Consider the following 15,748-nt stretch of genomic DNA (forward strand, 5'->3'; position numbering starts at 1 on the left):
TCAAGGTGAGAACTGTGCTCACCTCCCGGATGATGTTCTCCAGTTCCCGCTCCATGCCAGCCTTCACCTCTGAGCGGAGCCTGTCTCGGTCTGACGGGAGCAGTATCCCTTCCAGTTCCTTCTCAAACTCTCCCAGTAACTGCTGTTCATCTTCATCTTCGTCTTCATCCTCCTCCTCCTCCTCCTCTTCTTCTACCTCGTTCTGATGATCTGCGTCACTCTTCGCCTTCACCTCTGCTTCCTTTTGAGGGACGTCTGTGGCATCATCTGCAGGCTGCTCTTGGCCTCCATTTGGCTTCCCCTGGGTGGACGGGAATCAGGAGAAAGAGGTGGACGGTTGGGGTTTCCGCAGAGACGTACGGGCGGCAGACCCACGGTGGCTGGAGTGTGGTAGGGGGCACTCAGGGGGAGGAAACAAAGGGAGTCCACAACCCGCTGGGCTGCCTTCAGGCCCAGGTCAGAGGCGGTTCCCTAAGTGCTCCCAGCAGGGGGGCAGGCTCTCCCCCTCCCTTGAGCCGGGCCTATACCTTTTTTGTTCCACCTTTCAGCTCCTCTATCAATCGAATCAAGTCCGCAGGACTCCGGATGACTTTGACCTGCACGTTGTTCTGAAAATCTGAGATGAAAGGGCAGGAATGGACCAGTTGTGTCCTAAATTCTATTTTGATTTCCTAAGGCGAGGAGAGGAGGGGACCAAGGAAGGACATGGTCCCTGCCTCCGGGACTACTTGCCTGTAGTGAGATGGGGGGCGACATAGCCACCCCCCCACCCCGAGAGCACTGACCTACAGTGGTCCCACAGTGGGGAGAGAAGGATACTAACAAGCAAAGTCACACATGCACGGCCGAGGCCCTGCTGGCAATCACTCCAGTTTTTAGGACCACAGAAGAGACTCTGGGGCCACAGGCTCCACTTCCCCAGATACTGTTCTCCCCTTTCCACAAATACAAACCATTTATTGTCCACTCTGTTCCAGGCATTCTGCCGTGAGCTACAGACTCGTTCTCATTTAACCTCACCTCAACCCTATAAGGTAGGGGTTATTACCCACTGGTAATAGACGAGGAAACTGAGGTTAAGTGAAACCACCCAGGATTACAAAGTCAGCAAGTGGTGGAACCACTGTGTTCTGTTATCTCCCTAGAATAGAATTGTTGCCGGGAAATAGTATCACCTCCTGTAAAAATGAATTCACTGCTGGCCTGGCAGCCCAGCCTCCCCCCTACCCCCCAGTGGTTAGTTCCACCCCATGCCCACCCCCAAATACATTCAAGCAGTCAAGGACACACGGAGGGCTCGCTCACCATGAGGAGGGCCCGGAGCTGGGTCTGCTGCCTCAAGATTTGGTTCCTGCTCCTGATGTGGAGAGAAGGGTAGAGTCAAGTACACACGCTTGTTTATGCCTACCACACGCTGAAGGCAGTGGTTCTGGGTATAGCCTGGCCTCCCTAGAAAGGGGTACGTCATCTCATAATGACCTCAGCTCACCCAGGGTCAGCCTTATTGGAGAAATGGTTGGGAAGCTGGCTCTCACCTCAGCCTGAGCCTCCTCCCCACCAGCAGCCTGGTCCTCTGGCTCACGAAGCATCTTCCAGAAATCTGATTCCTTACCGTCATCCTTGGTTGGACGTGCACCTGGGATACAGAGAACAGGGAGGAATCTGAAAGGAGGGGAGAAACGGAAGGGAGCAAGTAGAATGGGGTACACTCCCCTCTGCTATTACTAAGGAATCAGGGCCCATAGTACTTCCCCCGCCCCTGACCCCCAACAGTCAGTATAGGATCGTAAGACTGGGGAAAGGGAAGAAATGGAGAGAAGTTTCATGGAACAGGGGCTCCAAGGTCCTACCTGCTCTCCTTGGGGGCACTGCTCCTGGCTTTGCCTCGCTCCACATTTGTGGTTCTAGGTCGTGCAGTTCCTCTATGACTTTGTCTCCATACTGCTTTGAGTCTGCTGAAAAACAGTGTGTAGGCAGGACAAGGCCACATGCCTCTGGGCTCTCAATACCATATCTTCTGCTTATCCGTCCCCATGTCTCTCCTTCCTCTCCCTGCTCTTCTAATTACTCACCAGCTTGCCTCTGAATGTAGGCCATGTACTCCTCAGGCTGCAGAGCAGGGTGACACAGGATGGCCTGGGGAGCAGCACTGGGTGGGGGCCGGAGGAGAGGGTGGGGGCAGAGCCGAGGAGTCCGAATGGTCAGCACATAAGAGCAGGACAGGGGCTCATCCACTCGATCAATGTAGTCCCCAGAAATACCAGCACCCTCGTCACAGAGGAACTGCCAGAACAGAGAGGGTAAACAAATAATAATTACCACTAATAATTAGCTTTAGTTCTCAGAGCAGCTGCCTTTTGTTAAGCATTTACTGTGTGTCTGGTACTGTGCATACATTGGGATATGACATTTTACATACATTAGTTCGTTGAATTATCACACCAACCTAGTGAGGGAGGGATTAGTATCTCAACTTTGTGGCTCGAGAAACTTAGGTTTGATGCAGATAAGGGACTTGGTCAGGTTGACCACTAGTAAGTGGTCAAAAATAGGAACCGAATTCAGGCAGCTTCACTGTAGGTAACCAGACAATTTTTGTTTCACGTTCTTCCTTTATATAAATACAGTATATATATCTATATCTACCTATCTATCTATCTATGCAATTGTATATATGCAGTGTGTGTATATATATATATATATATATATATATATATGTATATGTGTGTGTGTATATGTGTATATATACACACACATTTGACCCTTGAACAATGCAGGGGTTAGGGACACTGACCTTCATGCAGTCAAAAATCTGCATATGACTTCTGACTCCCCAAAAATTTAACCACTAATAGTGAGAGCCACAAGAGATCACTTTTTACTGTGATATGCAATTTATCGGAGACAAATTGCTCACGCAGAGAGGAGAGAAGATTCCGCAGAGACTAGAGAAGATTCACATCATGGACTTTTAAGCAGATACAACACTTGAGCTCATCACAATAGCAACAGGAGGTGGCTACAAAATTGCTACAGTGTACAATGTTTACTACAGTTTATTTTACGCCCTTGTGATTTACCACTGCATCCTTAGGGTTGTTTACATTTCTCTCCACTGTGAATGGCGCAAAAAAAAAAAAAGCAAACTAAACCCAAAGCAAGCAGAGGCAAGTTAATACAGATTAGAACAAAAGTAAGTGAAATAGAGAATAGAAAAACAATAAGGAAAAATCAATGAAACTAAAAGCTGTTTTGAAAAGATCAATAAGGGACAAAACTTCCTCTAGACTTACCAAGAAAAGAAGAGAAGACTCAAATTAGTATCATCAGGAATGAAAGAGGGGACGTTACTATTAACCTTACAGAAATAAAAAAGAATTATAAAGAAATACTATGAACACCTACATGGCGGCAAATCAGATAACTTAGATGAAATGGACAAATTTCTAGAAAGTCACCACTGCCAAAACTGGCTCAAGAAGGAATAGACATTATGAATAGACTTATAACAAGTAAAGAGACTGAATTAGTAATCTAGAAACTACTCACATAGAAAAGCCTGGGCCAGATGGGTCTACTGGTGAGTTCTACCAAATATTTAAAAAACAATAAATACCAATCTTGTTCAAAATTTTCCAGGAAAAAAAAAAAGAAAAGAAAAGAAAAGGAGGGAATATTCCTCAATGCATACTACAAAGCCAGTGTTATTACCCTGATACCAAATCTAGACAAATATATCACAAGGAAAGGAAACTATAAGCTAATATCTCTTATGAATATAGACCCCAAGTCCTCAACAAAATACTAGTTAGCCAAATTTAGCAACATATAAAAAGGGTTATAGGGGCGCCTGGGTGGCTCAGTCGGTTGAGCGACCGACTTTGGCTCAGGTCATGATCTCACGGTTTGTGAGTTCGAGCCTCGTGTCAGGCTCTGTGCTGACAGCTCAAAGTCTGGAGCCTGCTTCTGATTCTGTGTCTCCCTCTCTCTCTGCCCCTCCCCCACCCATGCTCTGTCTCTCTCTGTCTCAGAAATAAATAAACATTAAAAAAAAAAAAACCTTTTAAAAAAAGGGTTATACACCAGACCAAGTGGATTTATCCCAGGAGTGCAAGGTTGGGCTAACACACACAAAAATCAATTAATGTAATTAATATATCCCACTAACAGAATAAGGGACAAAAAGCACACGATCATCTCAATGGATACAGAAAAAGCATTTGACCAAAATGTGACTCCTCTTCATGATTAAAACATTCAACAAACTTGAAATAGAAAAGAATATCATCAACCTGATAAAAGGCATCTATTAAAAATTCACACCTAACATTACACTTAATGGTAAAAAGCTGAACGGATTCTCCCTAAGACCAGGAATAAGACAAGGTTGTTTGCTTGTGCCACTTTCAATCAACACTGGGTTGGAAGTTTTGACCAGGGAAATAAGGCAAGAAAATGAAATAAAAGGCATCTATGTTGGAAAGAAAAACGTAAGACTATCTCTATTTACAGATGGTCTTAGAGACAGAAAATCCTAAAGAATCTACTAAACTACTAGAACTAACTTACAAGCTCCATAAGGTTGCAGGATATAGGAATCAACTGTATTTCTATATACTGCAATGAACAATTCAAAAATGAATAAAGTAACAAAAAGAAAATAATCCCATTTGCAATAGCGTCAAAACAATAATTAGGAATAAATGTAGCAGCAGGGCACCTGGGTGGCTCCATCGGTTAAGTATCCGACTCTCAATCCCAGGCAGGTTCCACACTGTCAGCGCAGAGCCCCACGTGCGGCTTGATCCCACCAACCGTGAGACCATGACCTGAACTGAAATCAAGAGTCGGATGCTTAACCAAATGAGCCACGCAGGTGCCCCAAGCGTCCAATTCTTGATTTTGGCTAAGGTCATGATATTATGGGGTTCGTGAGACTGAGCTGAGAGCGTGCAGGCTGCTTGGGATTCTCTCTCTCTGCCCCTACCCCACTCTCTCTCTCTCTCAAAAATAAAAAAACTTTTAAAGAAAGAAATAAATGGGGCACCTGGGTGGCTCAGTTGGTTAAGCGTCTGACTTTGGCTCAGGTCATGATCTCACGGTTCATGAGTTCGAGCCCCATGTCGGGCTCTGCACTGACAGCTTGGAGCCTGCAGCCTGCTTCGGATTCCATGTCTCCCTCTCTCTCTGCCCCTCTCCCGCTTGCACTCTGTGTCTCTCTCTCTCTCAAAAATAAATAAAAACATTTAAAAATTTCATTAAAAAATTATTTAAAAAAGAAATAAAGAAAGAAATGTAGCAAAAGAAGTGCAAAACTTGTACTCTGAAAACTAAAACATTTTTTTAATGTGAGTATTTTGTTAAGTTTATCTATTTTGAGAGAGAGGGAGAGTGAGTGCATGCAAACACAAGCAGGGAAGCGGCAGAGAGTTGGGAGAGAGAGAGAGAGAGAGAGAGAGAGAGAGAGAGAGAGAGAGAATCCCAAGCAGGCTCTGCACTGTCAGCATGGAGCCCGGTGTGGCTCTGTGAGATCATGACCTGAGCCAAAATCAAGAGTCAGAACCTTAACTGACTGAGTCACCCAAGCACCCCAGCTATAACACATTTCTTAAAGAAGTTAAAAGTTAAAGACTGAAATAAAATGGAAAGATATACAAGCTCATAGATTAAAAAACTTAATATTGAATGTTAACATTAAGATGGCAATCCTCCCCAAATTGATCTTCACATTCAATGCAGTCCCCATCAAAATTCCAGCTGGCTTCTTTGCAGAAATTAACTGATCCTAAAATTCATATGAAAATTCAAGGGACTCCAAATAGCCAAAACAATCTTGAAAAAGAACAAAGTTGGAGAACTCACACTGATTTTAAAACGTACTACAAAACTACAATGATGACAGTGTGATACTGACACAAAGATAGACACATAGCGCAGTGAGATAGAATTTAGAGTCCAGGGGCGCCTGGTGGCTTAGTCAGTTAAGCACCCAACTTCAGTTCAGGTCATAATCTCCCAGTTTGTGACTTCGAACCCCACATCGGGCTTTGTGCTGACAGCTCAGAGCCTGGAGCCTGCTTCGGATTCTGTGTCTCCCTCTCTCTCTGCCCTTTCCCCACTGAAACACTGTCTCTCTCCCTCTCTCTCTCTCTCAAAAATAAATAGACATTAAAAAAAATTTTTTTTTTAAATTTAGAGTCCAGAAATTAACCTTCACTTTTATCATCATTGATTTTTTGAAAGGTTACCAAGGTAATTCATTGATGGGAATCATCTTTTCAACGAATGGTGCTGGGTCAACTGGAAATGAAGTTGAAGCCCTATCTCATACTATATACAAAAAATGATAACTCAAAATGGATCAAATACCTAAATGTAAAACTATGAAAGTTTTAGGAGAAAATACAGTTATAAGTCTTCATGGCCTTAGATGAGCTAATGGTTTATTTGATATGACATCAAAGGCACAAGTAACAAAAAACAGATAAACTGGAATTCATCAAAATTAAAAGCTTTTGTGCTACAAAGGACACCGTCAAGAATGTGAAATGACAACCTGAGAATGGGAGAAAACATTTTCAAATCATGTATCTGATAAAGGATTTGTGGTTTTTGTTTGTCTGTTTTGGGAGAGAGAGAGGGCACAAGTAAGTGAGGAGCAGAGAGAGGGAGACAGAGAAACCCACGAGGGACAGAGAGAGAGGGAGAGAGAGAGAATCCCACACAGGCTCCGCACTGTCAGCGCAGAGCCCAAAGAGGGACTTGAGCTCAGGAACCATGAGATCATGACCTGAGCCAAAGTTGGATGCTTAGCCGACTGAGCCACCCAGGAGCCCCTTGACAATAGATTTGTATCCTGGATATATAAAGAAATCTTGTAACTCAATAATTAAAAGACAAATAATGCAATTAAAAAATAGGCAAAGTATCTGAATAGACATTTCTCCAAAGAAGATACACAAATCGCCAATAAAGCACTTGAAAAGATGTGCCACGTCATTAGCCATCAGGGAAATGCAAATCAAAACCACAATGAAATGCCACTTCAGACTCACTAGGAAGGCTATAGTTTAAAAGACAAAAACAAATGTCGATGAGGATGTGGAGAAACCCTCAAATACTACTAGTGGGACTATACGATGGTTCTACTGCTTTGAGAAAAGTCTGGCAGTTCCTTCAAAAGTTAAACAGAGAATTACCATATGACCCAGCAATTCTACTCCTTCCTTGGTATATACCAAGAGAAATGAAACCTACGTCCACACAAAATCTTGATCCCAAAGGTTAAACGCAGCATTGTTCGTAATAGCTAAAAGGTGAAAATAACCCAAACGTCCATCAAGCGATGAATGGATGAACAGCGTGTGCAACAGTACTTGGGAATAAAACGTAAGGAAGTACCGGTACATGCTACACACGGATGGTCCTAGAAAACACGGTGAGTGAAAGAAGCCAGACACAAAGGTCACACGTTAGAGGATCCCAGTCACAGGAAATGTCTAGAACAGGCAAATCTGTAGAGACAGAGAGATGAGACGTTGTCTAGAGTGGAGGGTGCGGTTGAGGAAACGCTGGAGTGGAGAGTAACTGCCAAAGAATAGGGGCTTTATTTTAGGGTGGTGAAGAGGTTCTAAAAGGAACGGTGGTGCTGGTGGCACACCTCCGTGAGTACGCTACAAACCACCGAACTGCACACTCAACTGCATGGGATGTGAATTCGATCTCGATAAACCGTTACTGAAAAAAATAAAAGAAAGTAAGTACGTAACTTCAGATGAAAGAAAAGGCGGCATGTTTCAGACAAAATGAAACAGGGGCGCCAGGGTGGTTCAGTTGGTTAAGCGCCTGACTTCGGCTCAGGTTATGATTTCATGGTTTGCGAGTTTGAGCCTCGGGTTGGGCTCTGTGCTGACAGCCCGGAGTCTGGAGCCTGCTTCGGATTCTGTGTCGCCCTCTCTCTGCCCCTCCCCCACTCGCACTCTGTCTCTACCAAAAATAAACAAATATTTTAAAAAAATTTTTAAAAAGACAAAATGAAGCAAAAGAAAGGAGAGAAAAAGAAGCAGAACAGATGGAACGAAATAAAGCAGAAAATTAAATGTTAGACATAAATCCAAATATATATACGTACATGAAATAAATGGTTAAAATTCCTAAAAACACAACTAATTATATGTTGTTTATAAAACAAATTTAAAACATAAGAATATAGAAAGGATAAAAGTAAAAGGATGAAAAAAATACAGGGGAGTCTGGCTGGCTCAGGTCGGTTAAGCGTCCAACTCTTGATCTCAGCATCATGAGTTCCAGCCCCACATTGCACAAGGTGTGGAGCAACTTAAGAATATATATAGTAAACAACTCAATGAAAGTTGTTCCAGTTACATTACCACATAAAAGATGTTAAGTAAAACAATTTAAGACCAAAAAGGTCAATTCATCATGTTAAAAGTTCAATTTATTAAAAATAGATCTACCCTATGACCCAGCGATAGCACTGCTAGGAATTTGCCCAAGGGATACAGGAGTGCTGATGCATAGGGGCACTTGTACCCCAATGTTTAGAGCAGCACTTTCAACAATAGCCAAATTATGGAAAGAGCCTAAATGTCCATCAACTGATGAATGGATAAAGAAATTGTGGTTTATATACACAATGGAGTACTACATGGCAATGAGAAAGAATGAAATCTGGCCATTTGCAGCAATGTGGATGGAACTGGAGGGTATTATGCTAAGTGAAATAAGTCAGTCAGAGAAGGACAGATATACCATATATTTTCACTCATATGTGGATCTTGAGAAACTTAACAGAAGACCATGGGCGGGGGGAAGGGGAGAAAAAGATACAGAAAGGGAGGGAGGCAAACCATAAGAGACTCTTAAATACTGAGAACAAACTGAGGGTTGATGGGGAGTGGGGGGTGGGGAACGTGGGTGATGGGCATTGAGGAGGGCACCTCTTGGGATGAACACTGGGTGTTGTATGGAAACCAATTTGACAATAAATTATGTTTCATATTTTTAAAAAGCTCAATTTATGAAGAAGATAATTTAAATTGTATGTCATTCTTGGGGCGCCTGGGTGGCTCAGTTGGTTGAGCATCCGACTTTTGATTTCCGCTCAGGTCATGGGGTCATAGGATCGAACCTCACCCTGGGCTCTGTGTTGAGTGTGGAGCCTGCTTAAGATTCTCTCTCTCCCTCTGACACTCTTTCCCACTCATGCTCTCTCTCTAAAGTTAAAAAAAAAAAAATTGTATGTAGTTCTTTATCTTTCTTATTATCTGTCTCTCCCAACTAAAGCAGGAATTTTTATCTGTTTTGCTCACTGAAATACTTGTAACAACTACTCCAGTGTCTGGCATGTAGAAGCCCTCAATAAACATTTGTTGAATAAATTAATACATACCCCCAAGGTACATAATGCAACAAGTGATAGAATAATAATGAATACACTGAAAGCAGAGCAAGGAATAACAGATCAGTCTACAAGTGCATAATTACATCAGAAGACAAATCAGTAAGGATACAAAAGATTTGAACAGCATGGTTAACAATCATGAACTGAAAGACAGACATACAGAAAACACTGTAGCTAATAATAGGTACACGTTTTCAGGCACAAAGAAACATTCATAGAAACAGACATATGCTGGAACATTCAACAAGTCTCAACAAACTTAAAGGACTCACATAGTACAACCATCAAATAATCTATGTAATTATGAGATATAGAAGATAACCAGAGAAACTTGAAGATACTGAATATTTCATAATAATAAGGAATTACTGGTAATTCTTTAGTGTGATAGGGTATGGAGTTATGTTTTTCAAAGAGTTTAACCTTTTAGGGACACCTACAGAAATATTTATTGGTGAAATGATATCTACAATTTATTTCCAAGTAGTTTGGGAACAGAGGTACTAGTAGAGGGAGGTGGGCAGGAAAATAGATGAAGTGAGACTGGCCATATTTGTTGAAACTAGATGATCCCAGGGGGTCATTGTACAATTATCTCTGATGTTCTGTGTTTTTAGCCTTCCGCAACAAAAGTTTTGCAAAGAGAATCTTAAATATATATAACCTGTACCCAGCAATTATACTTTTAAGATATGTTTACACATGAACTACATATAACGTAATAAGCTTTTGTAGTCACAAAAAATATGGAGGGAAACACTTTACTCAGTCCATTTATGATGACAAAATGATGCAACATTCATACAATGGAATATTGCGCAGATGTAAAAACAAAGAATAAAGCTCTAGATGGATGGCCATTGAAAGATCTTTAAGAATTATTGTCAAGATATAGAAAAACAAGGTGTAGGATGTGTGTTTAATATACTAAATATTGTGTGTAAAAAACAGAGAAAAAGCAATAAGCTTCTCTAGTCCTAACCGCTTGTGAACCCTGGAGAAAGGCTGGAAACACACATGAAGCACTCAGAACAAGGTGACCTGTATGGGTGGGAAGCCACAAGGGGAACTGAGCAGGTGGGAGAGCAGTTGGGGAGCGAGAATTTTCATTGTGCACCTTTCTATATCTTCTGGGTTGTGAATCATGAGAAAGCATGATCCATTTGAAATTTAGATGAAGAAATTTATAATGGCCACAAAAAGTTGTTGTGAGAAATACCTAAAGCAGTACTTGGAGGGAAATTTATAAGAAACATTTATTAAAAAAAAAAAAAAGGAAGAGCTGAAAATGAAGGAATTAAGCATTCATTTCAAGAAGTTGAAAATAGAACGGTAAAATAAACTCAAGAAAGCAGAAGGAAGGGGGCGCCTGGATGGCTCAGTCGGTTAAGCTTCCGACTTCAGCACAGGTCATGATCTCACGGTTCATGAGTTTGAGCCCCTCCCCAGGCTCTCTGCCTGCTTTGAATCCTCTGTTCCCCTCTCTCTCTGCCCCTCTCCCACTCTGCCCTTCCCCCACTAATTCTCTCCCTCTCTCTCTCTCCTGAAAATAAACATTAAAAAACAAAAGAGGGGTGCCTGAGTGGCTCAGTCAGTTAAGCATCCAACTCTTGATTTCAGCTCAGGTCATGATCTCACGGTTTGTCAGTTTGAGCCCCACGCTGGGCTCTGCACTGACAGCGTGGAGCCTGCTTGGGATTCTGTGTCTCCCTCGCTCACTGCCCCTCCCCCGCTCATGCTCACGCACTCATAAATAAATAAAAATTTTAAAAATTAAAAATTTTTTTAAAAGCATAAGGAAGGAAAATAAAGAGTGAAATTAATAAAATAGAAAACAAATACAATACAGAAATTCAAAAGAGCCAAAATAGTTGGTTCTCTGAAAAGAGGATTACAACTGACCAAACCCTGGTGAGACTGACCAATAACAAAAGAGGCCAAAATCCCCTCAGGAACGAACAGAAAAACCTATTCACAGATGCTACAGAGATTAAAAAATAATAGAAGGGTATCGTGAACAACTTCATGACAATAAATCTGAAAAATCAGATGAAACAGACAAATTCCTAAAAAATACAACTTACTAAAACTGACCCAACTAGCAATAGAAAACTTTGAATATTCCAAAAACTACCAAAGAAAATCAAGTTGAAACTCTTCCCACAACAAAAACATAGACAAACATGATTTTACAGGTGAATTCTTGCAAACACTCAAGGAGTAAAAAATTGTAATCTTAAACATTCTTCAGTGTATAGAAAAAGTGAGAACATTTTGAACTCATTTTTTGAGGGGAGCATAACCTTGTTACCAAACCATGATAATGACAGTACTAGAAGGAAAAACTACAGGTCAATATTTCTCAAGAGAGATATATATAAGTCCTTTAAAAACCAGCAAACTGAATCCAGCAAGACCTAAAAAGGATAGTCAAGAATAATACATATGACCAAAGTCATTCATTTCAGGAATGCAAAATTGGTTTAACATTAGAAAATCAATAAATGGTTTAATTTCAAATGAAAGTTTGGCTTAATATTAGGATATCAATTAAGTATATTAGTTTAAATCAGTTTCATATTAGTAAATAAATACTTGGAAAAAATGATCAGTTCTTAGGAATCAGTGAAATGCAAATTAAATTCATAATGAGATACCGTCATACACCCAGTAAGTCAATAAAAATTTGAAAGTCTGGTAACATATATTGGCCAGGATATGGAATGTTGGGAATATTTTTGCAATAAGGATATGAATGGGAACAAAAACTTTGGAAAATATTCTGCAGTGCCAAATAAGGTAGAACAGGAGCTTACTACCATATCCTACGACCCAGCAATTGTACACCCAGGCAAATTTCTCCATCAAGAAATTCTCGTACATTGTATCAGGAGGTACTTAAAAGAATTTTGCATATAGCAGCAGTTTCTGGGAATAGCAGAAAACTGGAAACAACCCAAATGTCCACGAAAAGTAAGGTGGATGAACAGGGGATAATGAAATATACAAAGGAATACTAGACAGGCATGGAAGTGCCCTAGAGGTACCGCCATGGACAGAGATGAATCTCACACACGCAGTACTAGGCAAAAGAAACAGATCCCAGATTTCCTTGTATGCACTCTGCATGCTTTCATACAATATGACACCATTTGTATAAAGTTCAGAAAAAAAAAAAAGCCTAAATTAAATGAGGTGCCTGCACAGATGGCAAAACCTAGAGAAAAGCAAAGGAATTCTCCTTATCAGGTTAGGATGGCTGTTAGCTCTGTGGTGAAGGGAGAGAGAGGGATGCACCGTGTGGGGGCACGGAGGCGTTTTTAAGGTACTATCTGTATCCTTCCATAACCCAAGGCGATTAGATAGGTATTTCCTTTATTATATTATTCCTTACACAATACATGCGTGTTTTATACCATTTTATGTATTGTGGCATATTTCACAATATTTTTTTATGTGATTAGAAAAAAAAGGGCCACAACATTAAGGTACAAGAGAATATAAGAGGAATAATTTACCATGAAGATATCACAACTCTAAATTTACATTTCTCTGACACAGCCTCAAAATAGATGAAGGGAAAATTAACAAATTGCCAAATCCACCATTACAGAGAAAATTTTAATGCACCCCTTTCAATAATAACTGGCCACCTGGCCAAAAAACATTAGTAGGTAACTTGACCAATACAGTTAGAGTCTTGAACTAAATCGAGAAAACACATGCTATCAAGCGCACCCACACCATTTTTTAAAGTTCGCCACAGAGAAAGTCTTGATACAACAAATCGCTGACACGATGGCCTAAAATTAGAAATCAATAGCCATATATAAAAACAAAAATAGGGGCACCTGCATGGCTCGGTATGTTGAGCAACTGACTTTTTTTTTTTTTTTTTTTCTCAACGTTTATTTATTTTTTGAGAGAAAGAGACAGAGTGTGAGGGGGAGAGGGACAGAGAGGGAGATACAGAATCGGAAGCAGGCTCCAGGCTCTGAGCTGTCAGCACAGATCCAGATGCGGGGGCTCGAACTCACGAACCGGTAGGATCGTGACCTGAGCTGAAATCCCACGCTCAATCGACTGAGCCACCCAGGCGCCCAGAGCAACTGACTCTTGATTATGGTTCAGGTCATGATCTCACGGTTTGGGATTGAACCACACATCTCGGGCTCTGCGTTGAGCTGACAGCGCGGAGCCTGCTTGGGATTTTCTCTCGCGCGCGCGCTGCCCCTCCCCCACTCGCTCTCTAAATAAATAAACTTAAAAAAATAAAAACAAAAATAAAAGACATTTGTTTAGAAATATAATAAGCGTAAATCTAAAATAAGTTTTCAAGCAGAGCACAAATAACAATGACAATGGAAATGCTGCATATCAAAACTTGAGGGATGCAAATGGAGTTAAATGGACAGCTTTACCCATGTGTGAGTAGGAAAGGAGAGTCCGTGAAGCATCCCACGGTTCCTATTATGGACAAAGGGATAATCTCTCTCTTATACAAAGAGTTCTTATCAGTTTAGAAGAAAAAGATCAACAACTGATTAGGGAAATAAGCAAAGAATTTGGATGGTTGAAAGAAAAGAGTAAAGGCTGAAAGAGAGAAATGCCTCTTAAATATGATTAAGATTACATACCTTTTCCCAAGATAAATGCAAGTTAAAACCATACTAAGAAATCACTGTTTATCTGAGGCCTGTCTGATGATTGGCCCAAATCTGAAAGTTTAAAAATACATTGGGTTGGCATGGCTGCAGGGGAACAGGCATTCTCATACATTGCTGGAGGGAGAGTAATTTACCTAAGCAGGGTAACTAGGCAGTACATATAAGAATTCCACCAATCCACTTCTAGGAATTTAACCTACATATTCTCTGTGAATAACCTACATTATGCACTGCAGTACTTTTGTGTTAATAAGAGTTAAAACAACCTAAATGTCCATCAACAAGGTATTATTTAGCCAAATGATAGTACAGTGTATAAAAGAATAATAGCAGGGTGCCTGGGTGGCTCAGTCAGTTAAGCATCTGACTTTGGCTCAGGTCATGATCTCATGGTTCATGAGTTCAAGCCCCGCGTCGGGCTCTGTGCTGACAGCTCAGAGCCCGGAGCCTGCTTTGGTTCTGTGTCTCCCTCTCTCTCTGGCCCTCCCCTGCTCACGCTTTGTCTCTGTCTCAAAAATAAATAAACATTAAAAAAAATTGTTTTTAATTTAAAAGAATGATAGCAACTATAAAAAAAAGAACAAGAGGGGGATAGGCAAAATGGGGGAAGGGGGCCAAAAAATACAAACTTGCAGTTATAAAATAATTAAGTAATGAGGATCTACAGCATGGTGATTATAGTTAATAATATATTACATATTTGGAAGTTGCCAAGAGTGTAGATTCTACAAGTTCTCATCACAAGGGAAAACAATTTTAACTATACGTTGACAGAGGTTAACTAGACTCATTGTGGTGATCATTTCACAATATATACAAATATTGAAACATATTGTGCACCTGAAACTAATATAATGTTATATGTCAAAAATACCTCAGTAAAAAGATAGGTAAACAAATAGAAAAAAAACAAAGGAAGGAAAGGAGGGAGGAAGGGAGGAAGGAAAAGGAAATTATTTATATATGTATTTGGCAAGGGCTCAAAGATAAATGTTTGTATGTGCATTAAAAAAAAAAAAATCTCTCAGTCAGGGAGCCTGGCTGGCTTAGTCAGTAGAGCATGTGTCTTTTGGAGTGGTGAGTTCGAGCCCCACCTTGAAGGTAGAGTTAACTTAAAAAAAAAAAAATCTCGGGGCACCTGGGTGGCTCAGTCAGTTAAGTGACTGACTTCAGCTCAGGTCATGATCTTGTGGTTCGTGAGTTCGAGCCCCACGTCGGGATCTGTGCTGACAGCTCAGAGCCTGGAACTTGCTTTGGATTCTGTGTCGTCTTCTCTCTCTGCCCTCCCCTGCCCGCTCTCTGTCTGTCTCTCTCTCTCAAAAATAAATTAGCATTTAAAAACTTAAAAAAAAATACAAGAAAATTATAGACCAACTCACTTATGAAAATAGCTATAAAATCAATTAAAATATTAGGAAGCTAAATACATCACTGTATTAAGAATATTTCAAGGGGTGCCTGGCTGGCTCAGTAGGTAGAGCATCTGATTCTTGATCTCAGCTCAGGTCTCGATCCCAGGATCATGAGTTCAAGTCCCACACTGTGCTTTGCACTGGGCACAAAGCCTACTTAAAAAATAATAATAAAATAAAATCTTCAAAAAAAAAAAAAAGGCAAAAAGGAAACTTTATGACCATGGATTATTCCAGAAATGCAA

General features: G+C 40.8%; 1 protein-coding gene across 4 annotated transcripts in view; it reads right to left on the minus strand.

Annotated features, from left to right (window-relative positions):
• OS9 (OS9 endoplasmic reticulum lectin) overlaps positions 1-15,748 on the minus strand; it is a 30,758-nt gene that overhangs the window by 2,944 nt on the left and 12,066 nt on the right. For 2 of the 4 annotated variants that reach the window (XM_019454923.2, XM_019454921.2), the window contains exons 6-11: positions 2,073-2,283; positions 1,851-1,952; positions 1,536-1,636; positions 1,306-1,357; positions 528-616; positions 23-301 (exon numbers count right to left, since the gene is read on the minus strand). In XM_019454923.2, the coding sequence (XP_019310468.2) occupies positions 23-301; positions 528-616; positions 1,306-1,357; positions 1,536-1,636; positions 1,851-1,952; positions 2,073-2,283 (834 nt within the window). Of the gene's footprint in view, positions 1-22; positions 302-527; positions 617-1,305; positions 1,358-1,535; positions 1,637-1,850; positions 1,956-2,072; positions 2,284-15,748 lie in introns of all 4 variants that reach the window. The other 2 variants (XM_019454922.2, XM_019454920.2) reach the window with 1 other exon arrangement.

The sequence above is a fragment of the Panthera pardus genome, unplaced genomic scaffold (assembly GCF_024362965.1).
Source record: "Panthera pardus isolate Hobbes unplaced genomic scaffold, ASM2436296v1 HiC_scaffold_6, whole genome shotgun sequence".
NCBI lineage: Eukaryota > Metazoa > Chordata > Mammalia > Carnivora > Felidae > Panthera > Panthera pardus.